We start from the raw sequence: 24,925 nt of genomic DNA on the forward strand, positions 1-24,925 counted from the left end.
CGGGAGGGCGGGCGGGAGGTCGGGTAATTATTTTCTCTCGGTTTTGGTTTTTGGCTTTTTTAATTTCTCTCTTCGACAACTTTCGTCCCCTTCTGTGGTGTTTGTATTGGTCGGTGGCTTAGGTGTTACTCTTTGCTTTAACGACTGTTGCCCAGCCTGTATATTACACTCTGTTTGTGTCTTCATGTCTCAGAGTGCCCTTCCCTCCCCGAGGCTTCCTCCTCCCACTCCCAGCCCCCTGAAACACTGGAAATTTGTTTGTATGTTGTCTTCTTTGTTTGTTTTTTAACCCTGGGAGGGGGGCAGGTGGGCTGTCCGTAGGACAGAGGCCAGGAGAGTTTTATGGCAATGGAAACATAGGTGCCATTATCAGGTGAATGGATTTTGGGTTTTTTTTCCCCCCTAATCACTTTTTTTTTTGTTGGTTTTTTTTTTTGGTGGGGTCTGGGTGACATTCCCATTGCCTGCTGCACACCTGGAGAGAACCACACTCAGTTTTTAATGACTCAATAAAAGGAAAATGAGGAGAAAGGGGGGAAAAAAACCACCCTAGACCAAACCCCAGGTGTAGGGGCTGATAGCAGAGCAGGGAAACAAAACTGCCATTTTCCTCCTACGATTTATTATCGCCTGGCTTTTCATTTTTCCGTCTTTGTTTGAGTGTTCTTTTAAACGAAAGAAAAGGAGTATTTATTGCTGACACTTTTCCCCCCGTGATGGCTCAGAGAAAGGCTGGCTCTTTTTGTTCTTGTTGCTGGTACCAGCCACAGAGCAGTTCACTGGGGCACCCCTGGGCCGGGCACATCCACTGGGGAAGGGACCAACTGAGGACACTTTGCTTCCACACATTCACTGCCTTCAGCTCTGCTCTGCACAGCCAGGCAGGGCAGGACCAGCCCCTGAGGTTTATTTTATTATACCACTAAGACTTAATTGTCATGTGTTTACACTTTATTTTTTATTTTGGTCAGAGCACGGGGGTCCTCCTCTCTCTCTCTCCTCTCTCTCTCTCTCTCTCTCCTAGCAACAACCCCAGCCCGTGGCTGCACCACGTAGGTGGCATTGATTGCCACTTTTCCAATATCACATCCCTCTCCTGAGCACAGGCTTGGCAGACAGGGTAGGAGGGATTGAGCCTGGGGTATTGATCTTTCCCTCCTTGCCTTGAGCCACGGCGTTGTGCTGGGGAGGTTTGGATTGCTGCTATCTCTGCTCTGTGAATAAATGGGATTCCAGACTTCAGGGCCCTCTGTCTCACACCGACCATCTCCAAATTAGATTCACTGGGATTTGGGCTTATTTTTCTTCTCGTGGGTTATTTTTTTTTTCTTTTTAAATTCGATGTATAAATAAATCTTTTGTTTGAAAAGAAATCCCCAGTTTTCTGAGCTGTATTATCATGCACATCTAAAAATAGCAGGACTAATTCTCCTCCTGCCTTACCCGCTGGGTTTTGTTCCACAGCAGTTATCCTGCTGCAGAAAGGGAGGAGGCTGGAGAGGCAGACCCACACAGATGAGTCAAGGTCAGATCTCTGATCCAGGCAGCCTCCAAAGCTTTCCTTTCCTGTGAGGTGCTCGGTGCAGACCAGAGCCTGAGCCCTCCCCAGCGTGCCCTGATTGCATTAGTGGGGTAGGGCAGTGGGCAATCCAATTGTAGGGCTGTAATCTCTCTGCTGTTCCTGCCAGCCCCTCAGGCTTCCTGCCTTCTGGCACCACAGCCACATGCCACAGGAAGGCTGCTCTGTGTCCTCTCAGAGCAGGACACACACAGATTCCCTGGACAGCCACATGCCACAGGAAGGCTGCTCTGTGTCCTCTCAGGGTTGGGACAGGCAGAGATTCCCTGGACAGCCACATGCCCCAGGAAGGCTGCTCTGTGTCCTCTCAGGTTTGGGACACACAGAGATTCCCTGGACAGCCACATGCCCCAGGAAGGCTGCTCTGTGTCCTCTCAGAGCAGGACACACAGAGATTCCCTGGACAGCCACATGCCCCAGGAAGGCTGCTCTGTGTCCTCTCAGAGCAGGACACACAGAGATTCCCTGGACAGCCACATGCCACAGGAAGGCTGCTCTGTGTCCTCTCAGGGTTGGGACAGGCAGAGATTCCCTGGACAGCCACATGCCCCAGGAAGGCTGCTCTGTGTCCTCTCAGAGCAGGACACACACAGATTCTCTGGACAGCCACATGCCCCAGGAAGGCTGCTCTGTGTCCTCTCAGGGCCAGGACAGGCAGAGATTCCCTTGGGATTCCTCATGCTCAACCACCCCACTGCCACCAGGAGCACCCTGCTAACAGGAAAGCCCCCAATAAAGGGAATAAAAACCTCTTAACGTCTCTCCAAAGCTCTGATTAGTGATGATTAGGGGTGGGAATGACTTCCCTCTGGTGCCTTGGGAGAGCAGCACACACAGGGCTTTGATTCCCCCAGAGGGAGAGCCTGTAATCTGGCTCAGTGTGTGGTGCAGGGAGAATTCCCAACAAAGTCCATCTCTGGAGTGAATAATCCTTCAGATCTGAGCCCCTGGGAGCAGGATGGAGACAGTGCAACACCAACCAGGCTCTGGGCAGGCATCAGCAGGCACCGGTGAGATCAGTGGCACAGACCCTGCCCTGCAGATTGCCCCAGCACAGGCACACCCTCTGAGGGGGTGGCTTTGGCAGAAAACAATCTTTTATAAAATCCGCAGGGCCCAGCAGGGATTCTTCACATTGAGGCCACTGCTCAGGTCTGGGCAATTCCCACCAGGCTGACCCCACAGCTCTGTGTCCTAAAGAGCAAAGGTGCAAAGGTTGGCATGAGGGCCTGGGAGAGGTCAGGGCTGCTCCAAAATTCAGGGACGAGCAAAAGAACCATAAGAAATGTGCTTTGGGAGTCATTAGCTTGCCTTTGAAGGTGTCATTTTTGGAGCTGTAGCCTCCTTGGCTTATTTATTGCCCATTCACACACTGTCCACTGAGTGAGGGCTCAAAGCCCCAGTGGGAGCGGGGAAAAGGGAAGGAGAGAGTGGAGCAGTGTGGGATTTCCAAGCTAGAGCCTGTGCACCATTCCCTTCCTGCTGCAGCACCTTTTCCTGCCCTTTTTGCACCAGCCCAAATTTAGGACTTAGCTCAGCCACTTACCTGCTCAGAGTGGTTCAGAAAAGGGGTCAAATGATCATTTTTCATCCAGAACCTGGAGTGGAAGATCCTTAGACAGCATTGCCTGGCACAGCAGTGAGGCACCCTGCGAGTTCAAGGCTCAGTGCTGCATTTCTCTCATCCTTGAGCTCTTCAGCACTGCTCCCCTGGTGCAATTATCACCTCAGCCACGGAGAAATGCCACCTCTGTGCTGTCATTTGCTTCTTGCTGTCCCTTGCAAGGTCAGCTAGATGGCCAAGAGACTCTTGGGGGGGTAATTAGCTGAGTGATTAGCCATTAATCCATAGCAAGGTGGAAGAGAAAAGAAGTGTGGGGGAAGAAAATCAGATTGATGCTTCATCTGAGAGCTGTTTTTGGTCCAGTAATAGCATCACTGCCTTCTCTGGGTTAAATTGCTCTGAGGGGACCCTTGAAGGGAATTAGATGAGTTTTTCCAGCATCATCAAGCAGAAAGTGATCCCTGTTCCCACCTGAGTGCAGGGGTGAGCTCAGGAGAGAGGCCAAAGTGAGGAACCACCTGCATCCTGCAGGGAGGGAATGGGCTGGGACTGTGCAGGGCTCAGCAGCAGGGCCAGCCTGGGCTGCTCTGTGCTCTGCTGATGGTGTCACCTGTCCCTTTGTGCCCCAATGTCCCTCAGAGGGCAGATTTTGCCAGGCTGGAGTGCCACACACGAGCTGGGCCACCTCTCTGGGACCCTCAAGCGAAAAATCCCCTGCTTCTCCCACCCCACGTTCATCAGAGGTGCTAAGGAGCTGGAAAATGCCCCCGTGGGACCTGGCAAGGAGCAAGTGGGAGTTTCCAGCTGGGACAGGGAAGCTGTCCACAGCTCCTCTCCATCTCGGTGCTAGGGAGCTGCTGCTGGGCAGGAACTGTCCCATTTCACACCAGTCCCAAGATGGTGTGGCCCTCTGGGTTGGGTCTGTGCCTGGGCAATGCCTTCACCCTGCTGGGGCTGGGGGCCAGTGCCTCATCCCCTCCCCTGGCAGGGACCCCTGGCCAGGAACAGGCACATCAGCCTTTTGTGGTGCTTTTCCCTTTTCCCTTTTCCCTTTTCCCTTTTTCCTCTTCCCTTTTCCCAGCCTCATCCTGGATAACAAAGCTCGCGGTACCTCAGGGTGGGTGGGGAAGGTGAGCAAGCAGTGAGAGAGGTCAGTGACCTAAAATTCAGGTGAATTTGGGCCAATCCCCCATTTCCTTCCCAGTGTGAATTCAGGGAGCTGTACAAGCAAACAGAGCTGTGTCACAGCCCACAACGAGCCTGTGCTTTATGTACAAAGACACCCCAGCTGTTTCCCTGCTGGGGCTTTTCTCTAGGATTATTCATTGCAATTCACCCTGGTGATGTTATTTTCCCTTATTTAATTACCAGGTTTGTTGATTTTTTTTTTCCCCTGTTAAATCATTTTCATTCAAGCAGGGAAAAAAAAAAACCAAAACAAAACAACAACCTGAAGATTTCCTCATGAAATAAATCAACAAACTGAGATGGTTGCACCAAATTGACTGCAAAGACATGAGGGACAAAGGGAGCCATTTTCCTGATGTTGAGTCAAAAAGAAACACAACAACAGTTCAGCAAAAATCAGGGAGGGTTAGGGAGAGAGAGACTCCAAAGATCAATCTCGAGGCAATCAGAGGAGGGAGTGTGATTGGAACGGGGCTGCTGCTCTGCTTGGCTCTGTCCCTCTGCCCTGCTCAAGCTCACACATGCACACACACACACACACACACACGGAGACTTTTGGGGTTTGGGGAGCAGATTAGGTGGAGGGAAAACCCCCATTGCCCTTGTGGGGCTCAGCTGTGTCATTCCTGCAGGCTCTGAGCTTCCCAGTGTGGAAATGGGCTTAATCCCAGCAGGTAAAAACCCAGAAATTTAAACTTTGACGTTTCCCTCCAGCTTTGCTGCTGCAGCACTGAAGTTTGGGCCCTGTGCAGGCTGTGGGGACAGGGGACACTGCCAGCACGGTGTGGCTGCTGCCTGTTCCTGCCTGTTTTTACTGATGAGGTGTGGCACAGCCCCTCTCCCTGCCCACCCCGCACTCCCTCCATCCCCTCACCCCGAGGAAATCTGCTCCCACTTTGGGCTTTTCCCTGGGAGGAGCAGGGGAGCCCTTGGAGGGTGTGAAGGTGCTGGGTCCTTCCCACCCATCCCAAAGCCACCCAGAGTGGGGCCAAGGGCAGAGGGGCTGGGGGGGCTCAGCCCATCAGAGGGAAGGAAAGCCAGGCCTAAAGCTGAGCTTGGATTTGGGACTGGGGGCTTTCCCTGGGTGAATGTAAGGAGCACACGGAGCCAGATCCTCTGCTCTTGGTGGAGGGACTCTCCTTGAGGGTCTGGATTTTCTTTTCTTTGGCCTTTCTCTTTTTTTAAACCATGATTCCTCAGCTTCAGTGATTTTATCTCTCTTTTTCTTCATCCTCTGGCTGTAATGATCATTGTGGAATTAAAACTGCAGACAGACAAACAAACAACCCCAACCCCACTTTTTTTTTCTTTTATTTCTTTTTTTTTTTTTTTTTATTTTGTAATCTGTGTTGTAAGTGCTTTTGTAAAAAATAAAAAATAAAAATAATAATAATGTAATGGACTTTCATGATTTCGGTTTGGGTTTTTTTTCTGGGTTTTTTGTTTTCTTTTTTTTTTGAGGATTTTTCTTTTGTTTTGTTTTTTTGTTTTATTTTGTTTTTCATCCTTTGTAATTTGTTCATTTTGAGTCCTGGGTTGGGGAGGGGGGGATATTTTCATGGTTATAATTTGTGTGGGTGGGGTGTTGCATCACCCTTCCTTTTACTTGTATAAAAAAAAACCAATAGTGGCTGAGCTGTGGAAAAAAAAATGTACTTTTTTATAAATAAAGAATTTTAAAAAAAGAGACCTTCTCCTTCTTTCTGGGGCATCTGTGGCTGCGTCGTTGTGCACTCAGTGACTGGGAGCTGTGAGGGGAATCACATGGCACCATGGATTTCCAATTATTTGGGATGGAAATATCCCAGGATTTGCAGTGGTTTTTTTTGGAAATTCCAATTATTTGTATTTGTGTTTTGGAAGGGGAGTTGCTGGCAGGTGAAGGCTGAAGGTGAAGGGTTCAGAGATCTCCAGCAATGGGCTGGGAATGACTGCAAACCATGGAGGTTTTGTGTGGAATTCCTGGACAGCAGATCCAGTGCAGGCTAAAGGAGGCTGGGAGAGCTTCCCTTTGTTGATGTAAACAGTGAAATTCCTTGGCTGAGGCCCAAAGTTAACCTGAGCTTAAAAATAAACGGCTAGAAAAACACAGGGCAGAAAAATCCATCAGGAAATGTGTGAAAAGTTAGGACAAGTGTCTGTGGTGAGGAAGTTCTCACTGCTGGCTGCAGCAGATGGGACAGGCTATTGGAAAAATGTCAATATTTCCCTAGAAATGTGGAATTAGCTGGTGGCAGGGCCAGGATGCAGAGACTCTGGAGGATGGTTTATAGAGCCACACGTGCCTGCCATGGCAATGGGGCTTCAAAACCCTCTGCAGGCTCAGGGGCAGCTCAGGGGGAGTTCAGGGCATGCTGATGACTTGGGAAGGCTGAGCCAGAACAGAGACTGGATGGAGCTAAAGAATAAAGCAAGGGTTTATTAGGAGGCCTCATTGGATGCACCTTGGGCAGCACAAGAGCCCAGCCAGGGCTGCACCCAAAATGGCCGCAAAATGAACCCAAGGTGAACCAAAATGGTCCCAAAATGAACCCAAGATGAACCAAAATGGTCCCAAAATGCACCCAAGATGAACCAAAATGGTCCCAAAATGAACCCAAGGTGAACCAAAATGGTCCCAAAATGAACCCAAGGGGAACCCAAATGGTCCCAAAATGAACCCAAGATGAACCCAAATGGTCCCAAAATGAACCCAAGGGGAACCAAAATGGTCCCAAAGTGCACGAGCGCTCCCGGGGTCTCTCCCTTGGATCAGTTCTGCTCCATTTGCATCTTGCAGTTCATTGTCCCATTCCAGCTTTAGCCCCTGCAGTCCCATCCTTGTTTTTCTCTCTCCAGCCCACGGTGTTTGTGCTCCTGGGCTGAGATTTGGATCATTTGTCCTTGGTGCCCAGCTGGAGCAGGAATTGTTTTGTCTCCCTGCTCTGTGCCCAGAGCTCACCATCCCCTGATATGAACCCAGACCCACACACTAAAGCAGCACAGAACCTGAAAAATAGAAAATCCAAAACCTGAGGCATCAATACCCCCCTTGTCCCTGCCTTGGGAAAGACACTTTGTGCGACAGGAGGCTGCAAAGGAAACCTTGTTCCCAAAGATCCTTTTTCCCAAAGGAAACCTTGTTCCCAAAGAAAGATCCTCATTCCCAAAGGAAGCCTTGTTCCCAAAGATCAAGGCCAGGCCTTGGCCAGGGAGGGAGGGACAAGGCGGGCAGGAGATCAGAGGAAACATTTCTGCTGTCCTTGTGCTGCTATCAGCAGCTCCTGTGCCAGCCCTGGGACAGTGGGATGCTCCCTGGGAAGGGATTTTTGCACCCAGCCTGTGCTGGAGGCCTGAACCTAAACCTGAGCCCAAGCCCAGCACAGAGGGAGAGGGATGCTGACCCAAATTGGGATTGGAGCTTGGAGGGAGAGGGCAAAAATGCTCAGGATAGGCTGGGGAGGAGCGGTTTGGTCCTTGGGGCTGGTGCCCTGTGTGCAGCCTGGCAGGAGAACCCCCCAAACTCTGCTGCTCACAGAGCCAGGCCTCAGCCACTCTGCCTTGGGGGTTAGAGAGAGCCCTGGGAATGCTTTCCTTGTGGAAAAGGAGGAAGAAACAGGCTCCAAGGTCACCAAGGGGACTTGTGACCACTGTCTGGGCTGTGTCTTTCTCTCCTCTCATTTTCCCCCTCTCATTTTGCCCCGTTAGCCATGGCACCTGCTGGAGGAGCATCATTCCTTCAGGAGTGACCACAGCTCCTACAGAACCAGCTCCCAGCAGCTGCCTCAGCCTCCTCAGCCGGCTCTGGGGGTGGGGAGGAACAAAAGGAGCCCTGCAGGGCTGGGGCTGAGATGGGCAGAAGGGCAGGAGGGGCTGTCTGGGCTGGGACGAGCCCCTGGGAAATGCTGCTCTGCTTTCCCAGGCCAGGCCCACAGAGTTCAGTGCTGATGGATAAAACCCACAGCCTGGGGCCTCTCCTCAGCAGCTCGGGTTGCACAGGGCTGCAGGCAGCAGGAGCATGCAGAGCCCCCAAGGATTGGGTTTCTTTGGAGCCAAGCAGAAACACACTGGGGACGGGAGTGCCAGCAGTGCCTGATGGACAAAAAAATGGCTTGGATCCTTTCCCCAAGGCACAGATCTGCAGGAGAGCCCAAGAGGGGCTGCAGGAGATCCCAAGAGGGGCTGCAGGAGAGCCCAAGAGGGGCTGCAGAGCCCTGAGGAGCAGCACAGGGCGAGGCAGGAGCTGCATCAGAGCAGGGGGAGCTTTGTGGCTCTGTGTGCAGTGCTGAGCGTGATGTGTTCCCTTCCCTGGTGAATGCAGGTGGAATTTGGGGCTGGAATGTCCCTGGTGGAGGTGCAGGGCCAGGTTCCCATCCTGTGCATTCCCTCACCATGCCTGGCGACTGTGGGGTTTTATTTCTGCTCAAATAAAGGAGTTGGAGAGGGATTTGTGGTGAGACGCAGCTCAGGGCGATCAGGGAATTTCCCAATATCCCTGGAACAGCACCTGGGACTGACACCTTGCCCAAGACCCAAAACCAGGGGCATCTCCCAGGGATGCACAGAGCCAGAGCTGGAAGTGCAGGAGCCAAAGGGCTCCAGCAGCCAGAGGAGAAGGTGGGACTGGGAGATGTTAAACAGTGAGGGGGCACTGGAAACAGGTCAGGTCGCTGAAATATGTGACCTTCAATCCCAAATTCCTTGTGAGGTGAGAGGCAAGCCCTGCTGCAGTTCAGCTCAGAGCACTCAGGGTCACCCAGAGCCCATTAAATCTCCTCCAGCCGCTGCTGGGTAAATGGAACCAAGAGAAACTCACAGTGCAGGCTGAATTACTCGTAGCAACAAATATGTTTGATTAGGGTTGGGTTTGGTTTGTTTTTTGGGTTTGGTTTTTTGGTTTTTTGTTTTTGTTTTTTTTTCACTTTCAAATTATTTGCAATCTCCAGTTTGATTTGTATGAACATATTTGTTGGAGGAAATTGCTTTATGCAAATGGATTCCAGCTGAGGGACCTGTGACACCAGAAGTGCTGCTGAGCCCCAGATGCCCTCAGTGGTGCCTGGCAGAAGGAGAGGGGGGCTGGTTCTCTCCTCCTCCTCCTCCTGCAAACAGGCATTTCACAGCCTTCCCAGACGTGTTTAGAGGCAGCCTGGATTTAGAGAGTATTTGCAGAACAAGGCTCAGCCTGTTAAAAATAAAAAAAAAAATAATAATTAAAAAAAAAAGAATAAAAAATGGATGCGTGTTGCACTGCTGGAATTTCACATCCTAGCAGGCAGAAATCAGAGAGCCAGGTTGATATTTGCACCTGAAATGTAGGGTAAAAATGTTGTGTCACCCTCCAGGGGCTGAATTATTGAAAGGCAGTGATTTATGGATACCTGGCATCCGAGCTGCTCCCTTCACCTCTCAGCTGGGGTGAACGTGGCCTCATCTGACTGAGCCAGGCTCAAGGTGAGCTGGGGATGCTCCCTCCTCCACAGATTTCACAACTGCTGGACCAAGCCCAGGTCCTGGCAGGCAGCAGGCAGAGGGTTTTGTCTGAATGGCTGGGAATTTGGGGAGGAAAATGGTTGAATGTGAACAGTAAATTATCTTTTCCTGCGTCTGTGCAGAAGACGCTGTCCTGTGCTTTGCTGGGGAGCTCAGCCCTGGCTGAACCCCAGGAGGTGATTAGGGATCAGATCCTGAAGGATCAAAGGGAGCTGTGAGAGGAGAGGGTGGTGGTTCTGATTTTTGGTGGTTTTCAAGTCCTTTTCCAGCCTCACCCTGAGTCCAGGTGTGCCTTCCCTCCCTCCACCCACCCTGAGCCACCCCTCACCCACAGAGGGAGGGTGTGGGAGCGTTCCCATCTCTCCCCCATCTCCCTGAGCACCCCAAACTCCTGCCAGCCTGCTTTCCTCAGGGTTTGGAAAAGAAATTTGCCATCTTCACACCTGCCAGGTTTAACTGATTGCCCGTGGAGGGGAGGGAGGGAGGAGGGAGAGGAGGAGGGAGTCCGTTCTTATGGCTCTGCTCACCAGGGGAAATTCCTCCCTTCCCCGAGGAATAAATGCCTCATTTCCACCATTCCCCGAGGAATAAATCCCTAAATTCCTCCATCCCCCGAGGAATAAATGCTTCATTTCCAGCCTCACCCCACTGCTGCAGCTCCCAGTCCTCCCAGTGTCACCAGAACAATGCACAGAGGCTTTTTGCTGGCACACAGATCTGTCCACCCAGGGAGCTGATCCCACCCCAAAATGCTTATCCTGAGGTCCATAATTCCCCCAGTGTGCCCAGTCCAGCTGCTGCCAGCTGTGCTCTGAATGCTGCAGCTGTCTGGGCTTATCAATGGAATGGGAATGGGCTGGGAATGCCAAGCTGGAGTAAACACTGCCCAGAAAAATGGCATGGGGGGGCTTTGCAACGGGCAGGAATTGTAATTAAACAGAAATTAGTTATTTAAATGGTCACTTCCTGGGGTTTCGTTGGCGTCCGATTAACTGAACTTTTAATTTGCATAAGCAATAAATGTTTAATTATGTTATTAATATATTTGAGTTGAGGAGCTTATGGGGTTTTATAATTGGCATTTAACTAGATAGTTCCAGCATATTAACTGATGTTTTATAGCTCCATGTGAGCTTCTCCAATTATAACTGACCTAAAAATCTGCTTGGAGGACCTGCCTTGAAAGTGTTACCTGAGCAACAGAATGGGGGGAGGTGAAGGGGAGGGTGTTGGAGCCCGTCCCCAAAAGGAGGGATGTGCACAGGCAGCTTGTTGGAATTCAGGACACCCCTCTGGCTGTCCTGGACCCTGCCAGGGGGCTCAGGGACCCTGGCACAGAGCCCCAGACCCCCCTGTGCCTTTGATTATGACCCATGGAAAAAATTACCAACCGTAGATGAGGATCTGCAAGGCAGGAAAGTTTGAGTAGAATGACAGGGAATTTATCACAGGGTGAAAAATGGATTTTTGGGGTTTTTAGAATGGGGGTTCAGGGGGCAAGATGGAAGAATCTGGGTGTGTCCAGCCTTTCTCCTTCTTCTTGGCCTCCATCTTCTGCTGTGATGGTGGCACTTTGGGATTGGTTTAGAGTAGAAGCTCAGTGTCTAACACAGGTGATGGGTATTGGGAATTAATTGTAAACATTGTACACATAGTTTTTAGTATAAAAAGATAACACTGCCCTGAGGGTGTCAGTGTGCCTCTGTCTGTCCTGCTGAATGGACTTCAGCAGGACAGGAGAAAGAATTTTATAGCTAAGAAACAATAAACAACCTTGAGACTGAGAAATGAAGAGCCCTGACTCCTTCTTTGACCGCTGGGCTGGGAAAAGAGAATTTCTGACACATCTCAGGGTCCCTGTGAGTAACTGGAGTCCTGAGAGCAGCTCTGCACCTCCCCAGAGGCTCTGAGAGCCCCGGGCCATCCCTGGAGTGTCCCTTCCTCCAGGCCCTGAGTCACAGAGGGGTCACCTCCCCTCTCCTGGCTGGCAGAGGGAGATTTGGAGATGGGGAGGGCTTGTCCTGGGCTAGGGGGTGACCTTGTGACAGCCCAGCTCTGGCAGCTTCTGTGTTCAACTCCCAAATCCTGCCAGTCATTCTAAATCTATTTTCCATCCCGTCTCTACACTTGCTTTGATGACATGACTGGTTTAGTAGGCAAAAAAATGACATTGTGTTTGACTGACAAGGCCCATTTCCCGTGACCCTCACAGACTGGCATTGATTATATTCCTCCCTTTTAATTCTTTATTACCTGGAGCCTGTGTTTGCTTTTCCTGTGGTGCCAGGAAACCACCCTGTAGGATTCGAGGCATTCTCTGTGCCCTCCTCCTTTCTGCTGGAATTTAACCTTTCTCAAATTTAACTATTTCAACAAACAGTAAAAAACCAACAGCAGTGAGTTTGGAATCTCCTCAGCTGAGTCTTTCAACCTCTCTGTTTGCTCATAATAAGTGGAATATCCAAGGAGATGCTGTCCAGGAAGCTCCTCAGCTCTGCCATCCTCCAACACAGAGAAATTCTTTTGTCATCTCAGAAGCCACCAACAAAAGTGTGCCAGTCCCCAGAGACAGATCATGAGCAGCTTTTCAAATCTTGTGCCTTTTCTGGGTCATTCCAGCCCTCTTGACCACATCCACCTGCTGGAGTGCCTGTGGAGCAGTGCAGGGGTTTTGTTTGGTGCTGTTGTACCCCCAGGGTAAGCCTGGGTTTTGTACCCATGGCCTGTCCCTCAGCTTCTCTGTGCTGCTCACTGGTTGCTCCCTTTCCTGCTTTTCCCTTTGCTCCTTTTCCTGCTTTTCCCTTTGCTCCCTTTCCTGCTTTTCCCTTTGCTCCCTTTCCTGCTTTTCCCTTTGCTCCTTTTCCTGCTTTTCCCTTTGCTCCCTTTCCTGCTTTTCCCTTTGCTCCCTTTCCTGCTTTTCCATTTGCTCCTTTTCCTGCTTTTCCCTTTGCTCCTTTTCCTGCTTTTCCCTTTGCTCCCTTTCCTGCTTTTCCATTTGCTCCATGCTGCAGACCTGGGAGCTCCCTGCGTCCAAGCTGAGAAACTCCCAGCTGAATGAGGCTGCATGGCTAATTATTGGTGCTTTATTTTATCATTTATTGGTGCTTTTATCATGTCAGAGGTTAGGTGAGGTGGGAAGGTGTGTGAGAAGACTTTCAGTGCCGTTAACAGGAGGGAGAGATCAGGGAAAGGGTCAGGAAGGTGAAGCCTGAGTTGTTTTCTGCACCTCCTGGAGCAGGATTGGGTGGGGACAGCTGGGGACAGCAGGACAGGGATGGTGACAAGGCCTGTGTGAGGGGCAGGAGGGGAGGCAGCAGCCCCAGAGCCACAGGAGCATCCAGCAGCTGCATCCTCACACATCTGGCAGCTCCCTCCCTGCTCCAGGAGGATGGAAAATCACTTTTGGTCTGGGTTGCTGCAGCTCTCAGGGATTTGGGGACAGGAGAGGAGGAAGGGGCTGTGAGGAGCAGCCTGGAGCCCTCCCTGCTGCCGCAGCTGCCCGGGGACAGGAGAGGACTGGTGTCACAGACACATTCTCTGAAAAATCCTTTCCTTGGGATTTTTGCTCCTGAGAAGCTGAGAGGCCTCAGGAACAAAATGCAAACAATGGTTATCTGCTGCTGTGGAATGCAACAGGTGCATCTGGGATTGGGCTCATGTGGTTGTTTCTAATTAATGGCCAATCACAGTCCAGCTGGCTCAGACAGAGCTGAGCCACAAGCCTTTGTTATCATTCTTTCTTTTTCTATTCTTAGCCAGCCTTCTGATGAAATCCTTTCTTCTATTCTTTTAGTATAGGTTTAATGTAATATAGATCATAAAATAATAAATCAAGCCTTGTGAAACATGGAGTCAGATCCTCGTCTCCACTGTCACAGACCGTCCCCCTTTCCCTGCACTCCTGGCCAGGTGACAGGGGAGCAGAGCAGCTCCTCCTCTCCCTGAGCTCCATCCTGGCTCCCTGAGCAGGGATGCAAAGGGGAGGGGAGCTCATCCTTTGGAGACATCCAGGACACAGCTGTAAACACCCCCAGGGCAGCGGGAGACAAACACGGCCCGGGGCACACGGCCAGGCGGAGTGAGACGCTCCCAGGAGTGCTGCTGGGGATCGTTGAGCAAATTAACTCTATTAACACAAATGATGAGAGTCTGAGCTGCAGTTCCTGTGCCTTCTATCTGACAGAATTCATCTGGTGGCTGCTTGTAATAGCGTGACCTTAATGGACTCATCAAGGGAGCAGGGCTGTATCTCTGGCTGAGCATGGGCTTGGGAGCACGCTGTGCTCTGGGCAGGCTGCTGAGAGCAGGACAGGAGCATCCTGGAGTAATGGGCTGCAGGATCCAGCCCCTCCATCCCTCCAGGAGAGGCAATTTCAAGTGTCATCACCTCCTCGAAACTGTGCGGCAGAAGAAATAAATTACTAAAGGGATTTGATTGTTCATTACTCTGCCAAGCTGCAAGGAAATGAAGCAGAACTAAAATTAAGGGCTGCGAGGCAGAGGAAATGCCAGAGAACATTTCCCTTCTTCTCCAGGGCTCATCTTCTTCCCCAAAAGAGGCTGGGGTGCTCCCCATCCTGCAAATCCTGCTCCTGGGAGGCAGGGGGTCTGTGGGGGTGGTAGGGACAGAGGACAGGTGAGTTTGGGCTGGATTAGTGGCAGCAAGGTCGTGTTTGCCCCCTCTTTGATGGAGGGGCACTGAGAGGAAAAACCAGCCCAGGATGAGAAATCTGTGGTGGAGTTCTCACCAAAGTCCTGCAGAATCCTCAGCACTGAGAGGGAAAACCAGCCCAGGATGGGGAATCTGTGGTGGAGTTCCCACCAGAGCTCAGCAGAATCCTCAGCACTGAGAAGAAAAAGCAGCCTAGGAAGAGGAATCTGTGGTGGAGTTCCCACCAAAGTTCTGCAGAATCCTCAGCACTGAGAGGAAAAACCAGCCCAGGATGGGGAATCTGTGGTGGAGCTTCCACCAGAATTCTGCAGAATCCTCAGCACTGAGAGGAAAAACCAGTTCAGGATGGGGAATCTGTGGTGGAGTTCCCAGCAGAGCTCAGCAGAATCCTCAGCACTGAGAGGTAAAACCAGCCCAGGATGAGAAATCTGTGGTGGAGCTTCCACCAAAATTCTGCAGAATCCTCAGCACAAAGAAAAACCAGCCCAGGATGGGGAATTTGTGGTGGAGCTTCCACCAAAATTCTGCAGAATCCTCAGCACTGAGAGGAAAAACCAGCCCAGGATGGGGAATCTGTGGTGGAGCTTCCACCAGAATTCTGCAGAATCCTCAGCACTGAGAGGAAAAACCAGCCCAGGATGAGAAATCTGTGGTGGAGTTCCCAGCAGAGCTCAGCAGAATCCTCATCCCTGCTGGGTCCCAGGGGTTAACAGCCTGCTCCCACTGCTGCATCCAAACCCCATCCTTGTCAGTGGCCACTGGCAGCATGGAAGGGGAGGTCACCAAGGGCTAGGGCCACATTCCAGACATGTTTTTGCGGCCAGCAGCTCTTTAACCAGATGCCGTTTAAGCAAGGATGGTGCTTCCTGCAGGGGAGGGGAGGAGAGGGACAAACTGGTCATTACTGGAGGGAGCCTTGCATGGCAAAGCCATTCCCTGCTGGAATGTGTGTGAAATCCCAGCCAAAGCCGAGCACATCCCGGGGCCCACTTCAAAGCAGGCACCCCAGGGAGAGCTGGATCCACACATTGCACGTCCAGGCTCTCCCAAAACCTCATCAGAGGCTGGAGAGAGGCTTGAAAAGCCTCAAAGTGCCAGTTGGGCTGGCAGAAATGACAGAGGGAAGGAAAGTGGTCAGGGATCTTCAGGGGATGCTGTGATCAGTACCCAGACAGGGGGGTGGCTGTGCTGGGGATGAGCTGAGCACCCAGGGGACACCCACATTTCTGGCCTTCAGTGGAGGGAAATTAGAGGGGGACAGAGGGATTCCCACTTGTGGGAGGGAGGAAAAGGGCAGTGCATGGGGGTCAGGGCATTTGTTTGTCTAACCAGCCTTGGGGACACTGGGTTTGCCCCCATCACAGACACAGCAAAAGCAGGACACTGCCAGCACCCTCTGCAGGGCCCAGCAGCGCCGTGTGGGAGGTGAGCAGCACATTCTGGGGCCCAGCCTGTGCAGAGGGGGATTTCCAGGCACACGAGGCATTGTCAGGATCGCAGCCATGCCTTGGCACTCGCCTGTGTGGTGGCTGATTGTGTAAGGGAGAGTTACATCAACAAACAGCCCGATGGGAGAGGCTGTGATGGCTCTGAAAATTCCATCTGACTTATATCAGGGCACGGAGGCAGAAGAGCAGCTCTGCCTTGATTTTGGTGTTTAACCTTTAGCTGGCTGTGCTGCAAAATGTGGAATAGGTCAAGATTATCTCGAGTCAGGATGTTCCCTGCTGTCAGATCTTCGTGGGCTTTCAAACCTAATCAGGAAGAAAGGAGACCTAATCAGGGGAGCAGGCAGCATCCCCCAGCCAAGGACATCCTGCAACTAACAGATTTTAAGGATGGGGTAAATGAAGATGTTGCCTATCAGTGGAACAGACAGCTGATAGCATCCCTTACTCCAGGACCTCCTGGAACCAACAGGCCTCAAGGATGTGTTAAATCAAGGTGCTGATGGATGTCTGTGTGGCAAAACATTCAAGGTCCATGCTTATCCTGTAGCTGAGCTTCATTATAATAGTGAAAATCACATCACAAAGGTCCTGCCCAGGAGAAAAATCTTGCCCTGAGCATTTGTAGAGGTTTGCTGGGGTTACATAACTGGCATGGGAATTACTAGCACGGTGCTTTTGTCTCCTCCTGCTCAGAAAACCCTGCCAAACACTTTTCCTAACCAAACCACTCCTGTTCCCCCAGCTGAGGTGCAGCTGCCCCTGTTCCCCTGCCTGGATGAGCAGCCCTTGGTGACAGAGCTGGGTCTGGATCCTTCCAGGGGTTAAATGATGTTGCAAGCCAGGAATTGCTGTGGAACGTGGGTTTGTGTTTGCACAGGGCAGGATTTCACCGTGACCAGCGGCCAGGTCACCTCCACCTGCAGTGAGGGAAGGGCCTGAGCTGGAGCAGGGTCTGAGGGGCCCAGGTGGGAGCAGAGTGAGCTGCTGTGCTCCACTTCTCCTCTCCCCTTCAAACCAGGGTCAAAGCAAGGGCTGTGAAGGGTTTGGACGCAGGGGGTGAAGGGCTGAAGGCACTTCAGCCTCACACGCCCATGGTCCAGTGCTGCTGTGCAGCTTTCCCAGCAGTGTCTGCCCTCCTGAATCCCTTTCATCCTCTGGGGGCCTGGCTGTCCCTGGAAGGGATTCACTGAACGCACACAGCCCCCAGAGAAACCCTGCCCACCCTCCTCCCTCAGCCTTCAGATCCCTCCAAAACCCCCAGTGCTTTGCAAGCCCTGCTGTTTATGCTCCCCCCTGCCCCATCAGCTCCTGGGAGCAGCTTTCCATTAACCCTTTGCAAACAAAAGGCATCACAACAAGGCTGGGAACCAGCTTGTGCCTGGGGGTGTGTGTTCTACTGGAGCGTGTCTCAAATTAGCCAATCCTGCTCCTGCCTTCAGAACCAAGCCAGGGAAGTATTTGTTCTGCCAAGCTTTTCAACTCGGTTTAATTTAGCTCTGTGAACTTGTCTCAGGCTCCCTGGAATGTGTCAGGTGGGGTGTATTATAAATATGCATCATCTGAGCTCATTGTCTTGCTCAAAGGACCAGCAGGCAGAAAGAGTCCAGCAAATGTCTCCTTCCACCAGGTCACGGTGACAATCCAGGCTGGGGACAGACTTGGTGTGGGCTGGCACTGGCTGGGCACAGGGTGCTGTGCTGAGAATGAGCAGGGCTGCATGGAGCACTGGGGTTGCATTAAATCCAGCAAGGTTAGCTGCTGCAGGAGCTTCAAAAGAGAACGATCCCAATCCCTTCCCAAGGCACAGCTGAGCCCCTTGGCCAGCCAGCCATGACACAGAGGGGGATTTGCTCACTGTGGGGAGGTGATAAATGGAAAGGGAACCCTGCTTTGGAGGGTTATGGGTGCAGGATGGGAGCAGAGGGTTTGGCAGAGGTGTTGTGTGTTGTTGTGGTGGTTTGCTGGGAAGGAAAGAGGGATCAGGTTGGATTTAGCAGGGGGCAGGCAGGAGAAGGGTGTGCAGCACTCTTGGAACAAACCAGCTCCACTCAGAGCTGCTGTAAACCAGCCCTGAGAGTGGCCCAGCTTCCAGATTCACCTGGGGGATGCAGCTCAGTGCCTCAGCAACGAGAGGGGGCTCAGGCTCTCCTTAAGGTGGCTGAATTCAGGGCAGACGTGGAGGGACACTCATCCATGGCTGAGGGGACACAAATCCATGGCTGGGGGGACACAAATCCATGGCTGGGGGGACACACATCCATGGATAGAATGGGACACACATCCATGGATAGAATGGGACACACATCCATGGATAGAATGGGACAGACATCCATGGATAGAATGGGACACACATCCATGGATAGAATGGGACACACATCCATGGATAGAATGGGACACACATCCATGGATAGAATGGGACAGACATCCATGGCTAACAGGACACACATCCATGGCTAGAATGGGACAGACATCCATGGCTAACAGGACACACATCCATGGCTAGAATGGGACACACATCCATGGCTAACAGGACACACATCCATGGCTAAGGGGACACAAATTTAGGGCTAATGGGACACACATCCATGGATAGCAGGACACACATCCATGGCTAGAATGGGACAGACATCCATGGCTAGAATGGGACACACATCCATGGCTAACAGGACACACATCCATAGCTAGAATGGGACAGACATCCATGGCTAATGGGACACACATCCATGGATAGAATGGGCCACACGTCCATGGATAGCAGGAGGGACACTCATCCATGGATAGAGGGACACACATTTATGGCTAATGGGACACACATCCATGGCTAACAGGGCACACATCCATGACTAGTGGCATCCCTCCTCCCCTGGGAGTGGCTGGCAGGTTGGAATGTGGCTGAACTGGGCTCTGGGGCTGGGGAATTGGCCACCAGCACCTCAGAACTGGGGAATTGGCCACCAGCTCCTCAGAACTGGGGAATTGGCCATCAGCACCTCGGAACTGGGGAATTGGCCAGCAGCACCCCAGGACTGGGGAATTGGTCACCAGCACCTCAGAACTGGGGAATTGGCCAGCAGCACCTCAGAACTGGGGAATTGGCCAGCAGCACCCCCGGACGGGGTCCCTGGCCTGGCTGTGCACAGATCTCCTCTGCTGCTGGCTCCCCTCGGGAAGGCGCGCGCGCGGCCCCGGTGACGGGAGTGACGCTCCACGGAGAGATAACCATTCCCTCCCTTCCCTGTGCCTGCCTCCCTCTCCAGAAGAGCCGTGGGAGAACAAAGTCATGAACAAAACAGCTCTGAGAGAGACTGGGGGTGGGACGCCCTTCTTTTCTCCTTAATTGTAATACTGTGAATTAATTCAGCTTCCAGAAGGAGCAGGGAGTTTCCCAGCAGCCCTCAGACATCCAGATAAGGCTGAGCTGTTTGTTGAGCCCCTCTGGTACCTGCCTCACTGCCAACTGCTTCACACAAACTTTGTTTTCTCTTTTTTTTTTTAATTTCATTCTTTTTTTTGGAGAGTTTTAAATTGTTCAAGCGTGACAGAGCACGGGGGTTTGCATTCTTAATTGGCAAAGCCTTTTCCCACTCCTGTCTGGAGGCCCCTGAGCTGTCCTGCCAATTTATTCTGATCCTGATTCACAAGCCTTGCAAACATCTTCCCAGGGCTGCCCAAAAGCCCTGTCAGTGGAACTGAATCCTCATCTGGCACTTCTGGGCATCTCCTGAGGCTCTTCTGGTGTTCTCCTCATGACCTGAAGCATCCCCTTTTTGCAGCCACCCTCCCCTCCAGGAAAGCCCTGGTGGTGGCCTCCAAACTGCACCAACCACAACTCTTCCCCAGGGGGAAATAAACAGTGGATAGAATGAAAAAATAGGTTTAAAAGGAAAAAAAAAATATAGGTAAGAGGGAAGAACAAGCATAAAGGAAGGTTTCTCTCTAATTCTCATTTTCCTCCATCCTGGGCACTTTCCTGCTCTCTCAGGACCTTCTTCTCTCATTTATCTTCCTCACCTCCTGGAGTTTCCTCTTCTTGCCAGCAATTAGCGCTGTCACCTCTGCCATCTCCCTGCCTGGACCCCTGCAAAGCTGTGGCCAGCCCTTTGGAGTGGCTCAGACTGTCCCCAGCAAGGAGAGCTGCGCTTGGAGGGGCAGGGTTTGTTGTCACAGGGCTGTGCCATGCCTTGGTGCTTGTCCCTGCAAGGCCACACAGCCCTGGGATGGGCTCTGACCCCGGGATGTTCATACAGAGAGCCTGGGAAGGAGAGGGATCCTCATAAAAACCCAAATATCTGCAATTCTCCTTGTGCTCCTTCGTTCTTTCACTCCCCCTTGCTGCCCTGTATTCACTTCTCCCTCTCCTGCTGCATTTCCCCCACCTCTAAATCTTCTCAGCCCCTTCCTGCTATCACCCAGCCTCACCTGAGTGCCTGGAGATCCATTTTATTTATTTATTTCCTTCCCCTCTTTCTCCTTCCACCCTTTCTTCCCTCCCCACTCTCCTGATTTACGGCAGCAGCAGGCGGCTGATGTTCCCTGCTCCTTCTCTGCTCGGTGCCTGCCATCCCCAGAGCCATCAGGGGCCAATTCATCACGGGAATGCCCCAGCTAAAGTGACTGGGACATTCTTTACAGCCACAATCCCGAATGCTGGCCCGGAGGGGGCTCCTTGGTGAGATGTCAGCTGTGAGAGAGCTGTCTGGAGGCACAAATATTATTTACAAGGTGTTGTGGCTCATGGAGGAGGGAAGAGAGGAAAAGTGGCTGCCAACCATGGGGTCTGATGGCTCCAGCATCCTGCCACCAAAGAAACACAGCTTGGGGCTCACATTAAGGAGCAGGGCAAGGCAGGGGCAGGGTGGGATGCTGACCCATGGAGTGTCAAAGTGTGGCAGGAAAAAAACCAGGATTTTGTGGGAAAGGGAATGGGGCATTGGTAGCAGAGCAATTCCCAGGGTGAATTCCCCAGCGCGGGGCTGGGAGCTCGAGTGCTTGGTGCAATTTGGGATGGAGCAGAGCAGGGGGGGCTCCCAGGGAAGGGTTTGCACAGCTCAGTTCACTCCTGGATGACAGCAGCAAACCTGAGAGCTGGGGAAGGCTGGCTGGGAGCGGAGACCTGGGAATGCTCTCTTGGAAATGATCCAGCACAGCCCTTTTGAGACTGCACCTGGCACGGGGGGTTCAGGATGAGCAAGTGCTGGATCCGTGGAGGTGAAGTGGGAGTAAAGAGCAGGATTTTCACCCTCAAAAGTCCTGGATTCGTCATCCTGTGTGGTTTGGGGATGAGTGCAGATGTTTTATAGCCACATACATTTTGTTTTACTGCTTTGCACATGGAAAGTGGGCCTAATTCCAAGGCCTTGGGGATGGGTAGTTTAGGGGAGATTCTGGTACCCAAAGCCAAAATTGTTGCAGAATAAGATCCATTAGCCCAATCTGGTCTCTCAGAGCAGCCAGTAGCCAGGGCATTAAGAAAAGTACAAAAATTAGATGTGACAGACAAGTCCTACAAAGCCCCTTGTTCCCTCATCCCTGTCTTGCTCCCCTCCCCTGAATATCTTTTCCTCCTCCTCCTCCTCCTCCTTCTTCCTCCATCCCAATTATCTCCTCCTTTCATCACTGCCTGAGTTGTAAGTACAAAGTACCAATTAGCTAGTTTTCAAGTTTAATTAGGTTGGAAGGTAGAGCAAATTAAATCCTTTTATCGCAGGTTTCAAAGCGCTTTCCCATCGGGATGGGTTTCCTTTGGATGAGGCCCATGTTTGTCACCAGGTCACCAAGCAGGGGATGAAATGCAAGATTGGGTCCATCTCCCTCCTGCCCCTAAATCCTGCACTCAGGGCCTCTTTTTTAGGAATGATTTGGGGTGCACAAACCTCTGCTCCACCTCAATCCATTGAGCGTTGCTCCTTAGCTCGTTTTAAGAACATTCCAGCAGCACCAGGAATTCAGTGAGGAAGCTGGGACAAAGCCCAGCAGAAGGCTTTCAAAATACTTCAACAGTATCGAGCAGCAGGTCCACATGAATGCTTGGAAGCACCTTTATTCCCTAAACCCTTCTTCCTTTGAGGCCTGAACAAAGGCAGGGAAGCGGATCCAGGAATAAACACCTGAAGATGAAACTGCAGAGCAGAGTGAGGAAGTGTTTAACTCTTGGAGACACAATTGTAGCCACATTGTCTGTTCCTCTTGAGCTCTGAGCAGCGCATTTCAATAGGATCTGGCTCCCTCCATGGAGCTGCTGGACGGGGACACTCAGGGAAGCTTCGGGATTCATCCTCACCTTTGCTCCTGGAATTCCTGGTGGTGTCAGCGCCATCCCAGCTGCAGTTTTGGTGTTCTAACCCTGTCCCCTGCCACATTTTCTGTTCCTCTTGAGCTCTGAGCAGCTCATTTCAATAGGATCTGGCTCCCTCCATGGAGCTGCTGGATGGGGACACTCAGGGAAGCTTTGGGATTCATCCTCACCTTTGCTCTCTGGTGTGCTAGGGAATTCCTGGTGGTGTCAGTGCCACCCCAGCTGCATTTCTGCTGTTCTAACTCTGTCCCCTGCCACATTTTCTGTTCCTCTTGATCTCTGGGCAGCTCATTTCAATAGGATCTGGCTCCCTCCATGGAGCTGCTGGATGGGGACACTCGGGGAAACTTTGGGATTCATCCTCACATTTGCTCCTGGAATCCCTGGTGGTGCCAGCGCCACCCCAGCCGCATTTCTGCTGTTGTAACCCTGTCCCCTGTGCTTCCCTGTGTGTTGCAGACAAGCCACTACCTCAGAGTGCCCCCGGAGGCATCATCGGGATCGTGGGAGGCGTCATCGCCGCCGTCTTCATCATCGGCGTGGCCGTCACCGTCATCATCGTCTACAGGCGGCAGCAGAAGAGCCGCTCTGACACTGACAACGACCTGTGAGTAGCACAAGCACTGCCCAGCCGGGCTGCAGCTGCTGTGGGCACGGGGGACAGCTCCTCTGGACCTTCCTCTGCCTGCACAATGGGAAAATTTGGTGGGGAAATGTTTTCCTGCTGTTTCTGTCTCGTTCCTCTGATCGCCTTCCCTTCCTCGGGGCCTCCTGGTGCTTCCCACGCTGCTCTCTCCTGTTGCTGAGCTCTTGGCACAAGGCTGAAGTGGGAGCTGGAGCATGGGGATGCTCCACCAGGTGCTGGGATTGCTGTGGCACAGCCTTGGGGCAGAGGCTCGGTGCCACTGTCCCCTTCCATGGGTGGAGGAGGATCCTATTCCTCCTTTCCCAATGGCTTCAGGCTCCTGAATGAGACTGAATTCCATCCTGCCACCAGAGAGGGGTTTCTGATAGACCCTGAGCACCTCTGACTTCATCCCAAAGAGTCTGGAAAGGTTTCACATCCACCAGCACTGCAGTTTGGGACCTGTGGGTGACATAAACTCTGCCAACAGCAGGGACAGAGGCCACCCCAGGGGCTCCTCTTGGGAGCTGGGCTTTGCCCTGCCCAGCCCAGGGCAGCAGAGATCCCAGGCAGGGAATGGAGTGGTGGGGAGGTCACTTTGTGCAGCAGGAACCTCTCCAGGAGCATTCAGCCTGGGCTCTGCTGAACAGCTCCATCCTGCCTCCAGCTCCTCATCCCCTCCCTCCCTCCCTCCCCACCTCGCAGGGGAGGCACGGAAAGCCCAGCACCCAGAGGTTGCTTTTATGCTCCCCCAGCCCCCACCTCATTGTTGTTCCACCTTGGGCACATTTTGTGCTCCATTTAATCCCATTTGAGAGAGGGCACTGGAGGATAGCAGGAGAGGCAGGGGAGAGGAGCGGGGGAAGCGGCAGGAGGGGCAGAGAGGAGCACAAACAACAAAAACCAGCACCACAAGGTGAAATTGCATCAACAGCAGCGGGCCTGTGATCGAGATGCATTCTGACAATCCACTTCCCACAATGGCCCTCCACCAGGCTCAGGGAAGAGCCACTTTAGCTGAGAATAGAAACACAACCGTGCCCAGCTCTGCCGAGGTGCTGCCTCTATTGTGGAGGCTGATCCCGAAGGTAATAGCATTTCTTTTGAGCAGAGCCACAGAGTCAATGTTTTACAGAGCCCCAGGGACCTGCTCTGCCCTCCCTGCCACCAGCACATTCCAGTCCCACGCTGGGATCCAAGGGAAGGCGCCCATCTCCATCAGATCTGGTGGAGCCTGCACGGAGAGGAGCGAGGGGGGCAGCCAGCTAATTAGTGGATCAGAGTTTTAATAAGTTTTGTAAAAGGATTAGACACATCTGTGCATGTGAACAGAATGTGCAGAGACAGTCTCCAGGCTGGGATTATCGTGGCTGCCAATCCCTGTGCTCTGGGGTAGGAGCTGATCCTCCTTGGCGAGGGTCAGGGATAAATGTCCCTGCCTGGCAGAGCGGGCCCATGAGGAGGGTTCAAACTCCTCCTGGGAGCTGGGGCAGGGCTGCAAACAGGGCTGTTCATTGCACACAGGAGCCATTCCCAGAAAAATGCCAGGCTGGGGCTGGAATTACCTTGGTATCACTTTCTGGTACCTCAGAGCCATGACACAAACACCTCCCAGGGGAGGGTTTGCTGTGCTGGTGTCCACAGGGGTTCTTGGGTTGGGGAAGAGACCAGGATCTGACTCCCTGTTTCAGAAGGCTGATTTATTAGTTTATGATATATATTACATTAAGACTATACTAAAAGAATAGAAGAAAAGGTTTCATCAGAAGGCTGGCTAAGAATAGAAAAAGAAAGAATGATAACAAAGGTTTGTGGCTCAGACAGAGTCCGAGCCAGCTGGGCTGTGATTGGCCATTAATCAGAAACAACCACATGAGCCCAATCCCAGATGCACCTGTTGCATTCCACAGCAGCAGATAACCATTGTTTGCATTTTGTTCCTGAGGCCTCTCAGCTTCTCAGGAGCTAAAAATCCCAAGGAAAGGATTTTTCATACAAGATGTCTGTGACAATTCCCTTGTTATCACCTTCTGGTACCTCACAGCCATGATACAAACTCCTCCCAAGGGATGGTTTGCA

At 52.1% G+C, this 24,925-nt stretch overlaps 1 protein-coding gene and 1 long non-coding RNA gene across 3 annotated transcripts in view; both read left to right on the plus strand.

Annotated features, from left to right (window-relative positions):
- Positions 1 to 24,925, plus strand: part of NECTIN1 (nectin cell adhesion molecule 1) — a 102,289-nt gene that overhangs the window by 61,412 nt on the left and 15,952 nt on the right. For both annotated transcript variants that reach the window (XM_077189961.1, XM_077189962.1), the window contains exon 6: positions 22,681 to 22,828. In XM_077189961.1, the coding sequence (XP_077046076.1) occupies positions 22,681 to 22,828 (148 nt within the window). The remainder of the gene's footprint in view (positions 1 to 22,680; positions 22,829 to 24,925) is intronic.
- LOC143695635 (uncharacterized) lies at positions 25 to 6,018 on the plus strand. The gene is made up of 2 exons (XR_013185032.1): positions 25 to 2,136; positions 2,203 to 6,018. It is a non-coding gene; the product is annotated as an uncharacterized LOC143695635 (long non-coding RNA).

This window comes from Agelaius phoeniceus, chromosome 23 (genome assembly GCF_051311805.1).
Source record: "Agelaius phoeniceus isolate bAgePho1 chromosome 23, bAgePho1.hap1, whole genome shotgun sequence".
NCBI lineage: Eukaryota > Metazoa > Chordata > Aves > Passeriformes > Icteridae > Agelaius > Agelaius phoeniceus.